Source organism: Nanorana parkeri, unplaced genomic scaffold, assembly GCF_000935625.1.
Source record: "Nanorana parkeri isolate BGI_ZX_2015 unplaced genomic scaffold, ASM93562v1 scaffold238, whole genome shotgun sequence".
Lineage (NCBI taxonomy): Eukaryota > Metazoa > Chordata > Amphibia > Anura > Dicroglossidae > Nanorana > Nanorana parkeri.
In genome coordinates, this window is record NW_017306506.1 from 405,785 (window position 1) to 415,488 (window position 9,704).

General features: G+C 47.0%; 1 protein-coding gene across 1 annotated transcript in view; it reads right to left on the minus strand.

The window, feature by feature from the left end:
* INTS6 (integrator complex subunit 6) overlaps positions 1–9,704 on the minus strand; it is a 56,707-nt gene that overhangs the window by 44,291 nt on the left and 2,712 nt on the right. Inside the window, exons 2-3 of the mRNA XM_018556444.1 lie at positions 9,425–9,502; positions 727–876 (exon numbers count right to left, since the gene is read on the minus strand). Of these exons, the coding sequence (XP_018411946.1) occupies positions 727–876; positions 9,425–9,502 (228 nt within the window). The remainder of the gene's footprint in view (positions 1–726; positions 877–9,424; positions 9,503–9,704) is intronic.

A 9,704-nucleotide genomic window follows, 5' to 3' on the forward strand; every position in this document is an offset into this window, starting at 1 on the left:
CAAGGGAAGAGACTCACTAGCTTGTGAAGCCAAGATGAGGATGATGGCCCTAGAACAAGAAGTCAACTAGTCAGCAGCAGCAGCTCCCATGTTTCTATCCTTCGTCCAGCTTTTATGGATTTCATTTAAAGGTAATCTAAGGACCTAAGAGATAGTTCCAAGAATTGCTGGAAGATATCTTCGGTTGATCCTTCTGCACAGCCTGGAGCCCCTGAAAACAGAGCGCTTAATATGTAAATGGCAGCTTACAGCTCGGCAGACAGCGCTAAAAAACCCCCTACCCCCAAAATGCAGTGTGCACTTCTGACCAATGGAGAAGCAGATATTGCAGGGAATGGGATTGCCAAAGAGCTCAGACTCTGAAACAAAGCACTGATATTTGCATATTAAGCTTCCTGAAATTGAAGGTTCTTGGGGCACCAAGGATAATGGGTATATGAATGGACCTCTATATGCCTACTTTTAAGTCTTTGGGGGCAATCTAATGGGTCAAAAAACAGCCATCACCTACCTTCATGCTCCTTCATTCGTCTGAAATGTTAATCCACTACATCATGCATATAAGGCAATCTTTTCATACCTACCTATGTGCCCATTAAAGGAAGTGACCAGTTATCTTACAAAAAATGAACAGAAGAACAGCCATCTTCTAGCAAGACTTCCAAAAAATCAAACAAAAAAAAACAATGAGCTTGGGGAATGGTTTCCTTCAACATTTGAACCTACCTGTCCATAGTTGTCTATGCCAGTTACTAATCTATTTAAATTTAACAAATCAAAGGCTGTCCTTAGGGCTTGACCAAGTGTAGTGAGTCCCACAGCTTGAAGATTTTTCAGCTCGTTCATAAAGGTAGCATGATTTTCTTTCCAACCAGCCTGTGAAAACAAAAATAGAAATATATGTTCTTCAAATTCCTTGGAATATTTGGATGTATAAACAAGAATACTTTAATCTTTAAATAAAGAGCTTATCAGTAAACTGCTCTATGGGCCGCTTCACACCAGATGCGTTGGGGCTACGCTGGCCATTATTTCCAGCACAGCCCCAACGCAAGACAAGGCAATTTGCATGGTCACGGACAGGATCAGTTCACACCACCGAATTGCAGTAGTAACGAGGTGGTGTGCGCTGCAAAAAAAGTATGACATACTGTTATTTTTAGCACAGCGGGATGCGACGCTGTAGAAACCGCTTGGAAACCCTACTGTGCCCATAGAGCTGAATGAAATGTCACCTGCCAAGTCGTAGAAAAATAACACAGTGTGAGGGCTTGTTCACACCAAGCGCGGAGCAGATCCAGAGCAGAGCAGGTGCAGACCGGATCAAAACTGCGTCCAATGTATTCCAATGGTATTTTTTGCTCCAGTTCACATCGCAGCGTGCAGTTGCAGAGCAGATCCAGAGCAGGTGAAAAAACTGCAGCAGGCCCTATTTTAACTGCTCTGGAACGCATCAAAAACACATGCCAATGCCTGGAATGCACTGAAAGCACATTTTAAACTTAAAAAAAAAAAATTTACATTTTTTTTTTACCAAAAAGAGCCCGGAACGCATCAAAAAGACTAAAGTGCGTGTGCAGAAACCTGACCGGATCTGCTCTGCATGTGGTGTGAACAAGGCCTGATGCACTGAGATCAGCGCTTTGACACTGTGCTGGGGCAACACACACCAGACGCTGTGCAGTTAAGCGCAGCGTCTGGTGTGAATGGGCCCTATGGGTCTGTACTTTTATTCCAACAGTAAATCCAATAATAAAGGATTTGCAGAATGCCGTTTTCAGAGGTGAACTCCTACAAAGAGAAGCAGGCGACAAACCGCTCTGGTCTCTCTTTCCAGACACCCACTAATCAGATGGATGCAGTTGGTGCACAGGTTCGGTCATTGAAGTACGGCATCCTTAAAGCTTTTCTTCCCCCACAGATATTGCAAACAGCTGACCCAATTTTCATGTATCAGCCAATAAGTAGACTGAACAAAACAGAAAAACCTAGTGAAGGCTACAGAGCATTTTTTCTCCCAATAAAGGTTTATATGCATTAGTATGATGACTGTATTGTGTATTTGTGCAGGGAGAATCACTGACGCTAATGAGTTCTTGAGAAAATAAATTTTCTCTGAAGCTGAGCCTGTTTGGGAAGGTGCAGAATACGGTATGTGCCTGAAGGCGCACACATTTCCATAGCCATACCCACATTATTATATAGGATTTATATAGCGCCAACAGTTTGTGCAGCGCTTTACAATATAAGGAAGACATTACAATTACAATACAGTTCAAGACAAGATGGTAAGGAGGGCCCTGCCCCTGAGGGCTTACAATCTAAAGGGTGGTGGAAGTGATACATGAGGTGGTAGCTGTGTGGGGATGAATTGTTTGAGAATGTGATGATTGAGTGGTTAGGTTGAGGTGGAATAGGCTTCCCTGAAGAGATGAGTCTTAAGGGATCGCCTAAAGACAGTCAGATTGGGAGATAGACAAGACAGGTTGGGGTAGAGAGTTCCATAGGATGGGAGAGGCTCTAGTGAAGTCCTGGAGGCGAGCATGGGAGGAGTTGACAAGGGAGCTGGAAAGCAGGTCATTTGAAGAGCGGAGGGGACGGCTAGGGTGATACTTTGAGACAAGGTTTGAGCTATAGCCGGGGGCTACTCTAGTGAATGGCTTTGTAAGTGATTGTTAATATTTTGAATTTTATCCTTTGGGCGAGTGGAAGCCAGTGCAGGGATTAACAGAGTGGGGTTGCAGACACTGAGCTATCCTGTGTAGAGGTAAGCCAATGGGGAGGGAGTTGCAATAGTCAAGACAAGAGATAACAAGGGAGTGGATGAGTAATTTTGCAGTTTCATTGGTGAGGAAGGGGCGTATTTTGGAGATGTTATGAAGGTGAAGGCGGCAGAATTTGGATAGTGATTGGATGTGGGGAAGAAAGGTGAGGAGCGAGTCAAGGATGACACCTAGGACCTTGGCATGGGAGGAGGGTTGGATAGTTGTGTTAACAATCTCAAGAGAAAAGTTTGGGGAAGGTGCACGGGTAGGAGGAAATATCATGAGCTCAGTTTTTGAAAGGTTGAGTTTTAAGAAGTGTTGTGACAAGTATATGCCCATAAACCGATGCCCGTGGACCAGCTTCTCAAACTGACCAGCTTCTCATACAGACAGTCATTGGGCATTGTAGCATGAAGATGGGACACCAAAAGATAACCTGGACAGTGACATATTTGCCCGGAAAAGACTAAAGCTGGCCACACACGGTTATATTTAAAGAAAAAGGGAAAGATTCCTCCATCCACACGAAACTGAGTGAATGAACCTCCTACAGTGCACATTCTGACAGAGGCATCGGCCACTGTCGTAATACCTGAACATCTTTCTGCCTACGATTTTCCAACATGTTCCTTCAGCAAGAGACCATCTAATTATCAACTTCTGTCCAGGGAATAGGGTCACCAACGGATCGAATTTTGTCCAAAACTTGCTCTGTGTGTACCCAGCTTTAGGCTGGCCACATACTTTCTTTTCTCCTTCTCTGGCCAGCAGGGGAAATTGATTACCCCATCCACACTAAACAACATGTAATGGGGAGACACCCCCACACTGGTATAAAAAAGGTCATTCAGACTGGCTCCTTCATAAACGAAAAATCGTTTTTTTTTTGTCAAACGGATCGGTGCCGACTGGGCCACATATTGCTTAAATTGCACCGAGTTAGCAGAACTCAGCTGAAAATTGAGCAGTGTATGGCCAGCTTAACTCTCCAAATTCAAGTTGTCACTACCACCATAAAGGTTGTCAATCAAGTCATGAGCGTGCTGGAAAGAAAAGCCACAGGCCACCAATGTATGGCCGCATACAGGAAACCCCCTTCATCTGCCAGAACCCAGCATGATTTTGTCAGCTCACTCGGCATTTACCTGAAGTATAAATATTTATTTCCAGTCCACTTATGACTCAGAAATTTTCCAACATGTCTCACAATCACCGCAGGCAATAAAAATGCTTCAAGAACTTGCAGGGGCATCCCTAGATATCCTGATCCTTACACGCTATTCTCAAACCCACCGTATCATTTACAAATATCAAATGCTTTATTAACACCTTATTAGAGAAGGAGAACTAGTCATAACTGTATTGTGTATTTAAGAATCTGAATATTCAGATGATAAATTATCTTCACTGCAATAACATACTATTCAATTTTTGTAGCGCGTTCAACGCTCGACGAACGCTCTACAAAACGCTCAAACATCCAAATTCCATTGTATTCAATGGGTCTGGTTCACACCTTGCCGTATTTCCGCCCATCCGAACGCGATACAAAACGGCCTACGCCCAAAGAAGTACATGTACTTCTTTGGGGAGTTTTGGTCTCGTGTTTCCATTGGGATACAGCCAAGTAGCCCGCGGAAACGCGCGTCTGTCGCGCGTTTTTTTTTTACCGCGAATCACGGTAAAAACGCACAACGAGCATATTCAACACGCCTAGGTGTGAAACCAGCCTTAAAGTAACGCGATTCCTGACTCACAAGCTTACAAATCAGATTAAAAGAAGTAAAGCTAAATAAAGTAGAAATCTCCACAGTTGTATGGCAAGACTGCGTATTCAAATTCTTGTGTAAGGGCTTGTTTACACTGAGCCGGCATGATAAACTGCTGAGTTTTAGCGAGTGAGCTAGTGTCTATGTGAGGTTTGGCGGAGGGGGCAGTGTTTTAGCGTGCGGGTTGGTGTTAGCTGCGGAGGAAGGTTGTGTTTTAGCGTGCGGGTTGGTGTTTGCGTTAGCTCTGGAGGAAGGTTGTCTTTTAGCGTGCAGGTTGGTGTTTGCGTTGGCTCTGGAGGAAGGTTGTCTTTTAGCGTGCAGGTTGGTGTATGCGTTAGCTCTGGAGGAAGGTTGTGTTTTAGCGTGCGGCTTGGTGTCTGTTAGAACCGGAGGAAGGTTGGTGTCTGTGTTTGATCCAGCAGGGGACAGTGTGATGGGCTGTTTCAGCACATCACACGGTTTATTTTGAGTGTATAAAAGTGTATACTCCATTCAGATCTTTGTTCAGCAGTGAGGTGTGCTGTGGTGACCTGTGTTGGTGTGAACAGGGCACATAGGAAACAATTGTTCTACATGTGCCCTTGCAGTGATCTGCGTTTTTCTTGCAGTGATCTGCGTTTTTCTGCGGGAAGAAAACACAGGTCACGGCATATAACCTTAGGCCCTTATATAACTAGTTTTCCAAGATATTTGGCTAGCTTCAGCACAATCATTTTATAGCTTAATCTGTTCACCAAAGAAATGATTAAAAATAAAAGTTTTACAACCTGCAGCTACATATACAATTCTATAGGTTTTCACTGCATCTGTATTCTGTTTCTAACCACTATCACAACACTTTCAATAGAAGTGTGGCAAAAAAAACCTGTATATTAGGTACCATTGCTACGTGGCTATTACAGAATACAACCCCTGACCTCTGAAGTGCTAAAATAGGATGTAGATTTACAAGGTTATTCACAAAAGAGTGAAGCATTTAGAGAAGGCAGGAGAAGTGAACAATCTAGGACAACATAGCTGAACCGGAAAGTGAGCTGAATTGGAGAATTTTTCAAAATCAGCTATTTTATCCTGGATTGTTCACTTCTCCTGCCTTCTCCAAACTCTTCACCCTCCTGTGAGTAGACCGGTAAGAGTTTGTCTTGACTGTTCATTTGACCACTATCCTTGACAGAAAACTAGTCAAGAAAGGCACTGTACCCACACCCATAGGCTACCAAGCACCGGGCCCAATGGCTGGGTCTGTATCACCAGTTTTTGTTTCTAGAGCTGCTAGGTCTTATGCATTTGAAATAGAAGCATTGTTGCTATACAGCACCGCAGCTTCCAAATGTCATTCTGAAAGTGAAAGGAGAAAGCTGATGATTACAAGGCACTATAGGCTGTTTAAAGCATACATATAAACTCAAAAACAAAACTAATATTTTGCAGCTTACCAATTCTTAGATGTGTTGACTGCATTGGTTTTCTTTTTACATGCTTCTTTTTTGCTGCTGTATTTTCACCTGGTGATCCTGCTAATAACACTCTTCCTTTCCTAGAATGACCACACTCGCCGTACTTTATCTATGCAGGAGCAGAAGGTCTGATCGAGGAATTTCCTGTCGGAATACCCGAACATTCAAAGATTTTCCGACCGTCTCCTTTAACCAGCTTATGCTCGCTGAAAGGGTGCTGGCAGCGGCACCCACTGTGCGAATTTCAGGCCAGTTCAAGAAGCGACAGAAATTTGCATTGTGTATGGCCAACTTACAAGAGAACTATGGGGTGTTTTTTCCCATAGTTCTCCTAAGGGTCACGGGAGGACATAAACTAGCGTCCTCCCGTGACCCAAAGCTCAATATATAGCGAGCTACAGCTCGCGGTATACTGAGACGCCGCAGCCAGGACGGATCCCGACAATACTGTCGAGATCCACCCAGCTGCGTCAGTGACAGCGGGATCTGCCTATCTAGAGGCAGAGCCAGCTGTGCCCGGCCCTCATCAGTCCCTTCCTCCAGTCAGCGCTGGAGGATCGGAGCGGGGAGGGGGGAATCTGACAGTCACTGTTCTCTGCAGGGAGATGATCCAGAAGTGAGCGAGCGACGGCGTGCGTTTGCTCACTTCCCGATCTAATGAGCCGATGTGTGACAGTTTCATTGTCACACGTCGGCTCAAACTATGAGAGTGAGTGATTTTCACTCACCTAATAGTTCTCCTTTAAGCCACTATCCTGATTTGGAATACAAATACCTTCTTTTCTCTATTGCATAGGGAGAAAGTGCTCTGTAGTTTAAAGAAGATAGCTGATGATTGTGTCTGTGTTTGAAATCCATTAAGTGCACAGGAAACACTGACATGAAAAGAGTACTTACCTGCAATAGTACCTTCCCAACCAGCTGTCATTTTACTAAAGATAGAAAAGCTAACATCTGCCAGTTTTTACACCGTCTACACAGGAAATAACATTGTAAATTTAGAAAAAAAAAATTATTCTCTAGTTGACATTTGTATCCACTTAGAGGGTACAAAACAAGCTGTAAAATTGAGGAACTAAAATCTAAACTGTTTAATCGGTCAGGAATAGAGGAAATCTTCAAAAACTGCAGACTAACTATAGTGGTTTGCCATTGGTCCAAGCCATCCACAGAGCTCACGCCTCTAACACAGAGTAGAGGCTGTGACAGCTCAGGCCTCACCAAGTTAGGTTACACAAGCAGTGGGGAAGACTGCTGCTGTGTAACCCAACTACCTGTCAAAAGCCAGATGTAGCGCTAAAAGGCAGCGCTCCGTGCATGACAGGTTACACCACGGGGAGGCTTTCCCTGCTGTGTAACCTGTTACAAGCCGGTCTGAATGGAGAAAAAGCTGTCAGCTTCAGACTTGAAGCCAACACCTTCATTCTTCATTATACTCACCTGCCTCCCTTGAATGTACGTCCCTGGTGGTGGAGGACCACTGACATCACGTCTAATTCAGAGTCCAGATCCCTGCATTATACATGAGGACGCCAAGAGACTGTCCACAAGCTGGAGCGTAGGGGAGGGAAGTGAGCGCCGACTGTCTGGGGATCAGGTAAAGTCCTTCACATGTGTGAACCCTTGCCGTGCAGGGTAGCCACATTGCAAGGGGAGTTTTATTTTCCACCATAGACATGCTTTAAAGTAAATGTCCTGCCTGATGGTAGACCCCACAACATACCCAATATCTCCTTTATTAGCCATAAAAACTCATGTGTGCAGTTGGTGAATTTAGTTTTGCTCTGTCGGCAGGTCTTGACTCTCTGACCTCATGACTAAGAACTGCCAATGCACTGTCCAAATATAAAAATATACCCCCTGCTCCGGTCTATGCCCACTGCTCCATCCTACAAGCCCTGCTCCGGTCTATGCCCACTGCGCCATCCTACAGGCCCTGCTCCAGTCTATGCCCACTGCGCCATCCTACAGGCCCTGCTCCAGTCTATGCCCACTGCGCCATCCTACAGGCCCTGCTCCAGTCTATGCCCACTGCGCCATCCTACAGGCCCTGCTCCAGTCTATGCCCACTGCGCCATCCTACAGGCCCTGCTCCAGTCTATGCCCACTGCGCCATCCTACAGGCCCTGCTCCAGTCTATGCCCACTGCGCCATCCTACAGGCCCTGCTCCAGTCTATGCCCACTGCGCCATCCTACAGGCCCTGCTCCAGTCTATGCCCACTGCGCCATCCTACAGGCCCTGCTCCAGTCTATGCCCACTGCGCCATCCTACAGGCCCTGCTCCAGTCTATGCCCACTGCGCCATCCTACAGGCCCTGCTCCAGTCTATGCCCACTGCGCCATCCTACAGGCCCTGCTCCAGTCTATGCCCACTGCGCCATCCTACAGGCCCTGCTCCGGTCTATGCCCACTGCTCCATCATACAAGCCCTGCTCTGGTCTATGCCCACTGCTCAATCCTACAGGCCTTGCTCCGGTCTATGCCCACTGCTCCATCCTACAAGCCCTGCTCCGGTCTATGCCCACTGCTCCATCCTACAGGCCCTGCTCCAGTCTATGCCCACTGCTGCATCCTACAGGCCCTGCTCCGGTCTATGCCCACTGCGCCATCCTACAGGCCCTGCTCCGGTCTATGCCCACTGCGCCATCCTACAGGCCCTGCTCCGGTCTATGCCCACTCCTCCATCCTATAGGCCCTGCTCCGGTGTTTATGTATGTGCATGTGCTGTAGTCAGATCATGCTATACGTATGCGTGTCTGTGTTCGTGGTCAGATCGTGCTGTACGTATGCCTGTGCGTGTTGTTGGTGGTGGTCAGATTGTGCCGTACGCATGCGTGCGTGTTGGTGGTGGTCAGATCGTGCTGGTGGTCAGACCGTGCAGCACTCATTCGTGCCGGTGGCCAGACCGTGCCGTACTCATGTGTGCTGGTGGCCAGACCGTGCCGTACTCATGTGTGCTGGTGGCCAGATTGCGCCATACGCATACGTGCTGGTGGCCAGATCGTGCCATACGCATGCGTGCTGGTGGCCAGATCATGCCATATATCTGTCCCTCCTCTCAGAAGTGTGATCATCATTTCCACCATATGGTGTGTCTTAGTTACCAGCTGATGATGTGTCATTATACAATAGAATGTGAACACCAACTACATAAAAAGGAGATATTATACAGATGAAGTGACAGTTGTATTTGGGAAAGAAGGCCGGCCAGCTGTTGGTGTCAGAATCTTACAAGAAGTCAGGCCCAGTGAACTCTCCAGCATTGTGTTCAGTTCATTGCTGCTGAGCTAGATTGGGGAGGAGGAGGGGGTCAGCCATGTTTCTGACAGCTCCTAAATGCATCTGTGTGCTAACCAAGCACAGCTCCATGCCAGGGGCTGAGCGGGGCACCAATGCAGAGCGAGCGGCGGGTGCAGCGCAGAGAACTTTTACCTTGATCCCAAATGGAGGCTCCTCCAGAGTGACCAGCATGTACCTGTCTCCTCTGCTGGCAGGATCCCGAGACCTGAGCTGGGAAACAGAGAGAAGGAGATGAGTACACAGTGCAGGGGGGTGAGGAGAGGAGTACACAGTGCAGGGGGGTGAGGAGAGGAGTGCACAGCGCGGGGAAGGAGGAGGGGAGTAGAGAGAGGAGTGCACAGCGCGGGGAAGAGGGAGGAGTGCACAGCGCGGGGAAGAGGGAGGAGTGCACAGCGCGGGGAAGAGGGAGGAG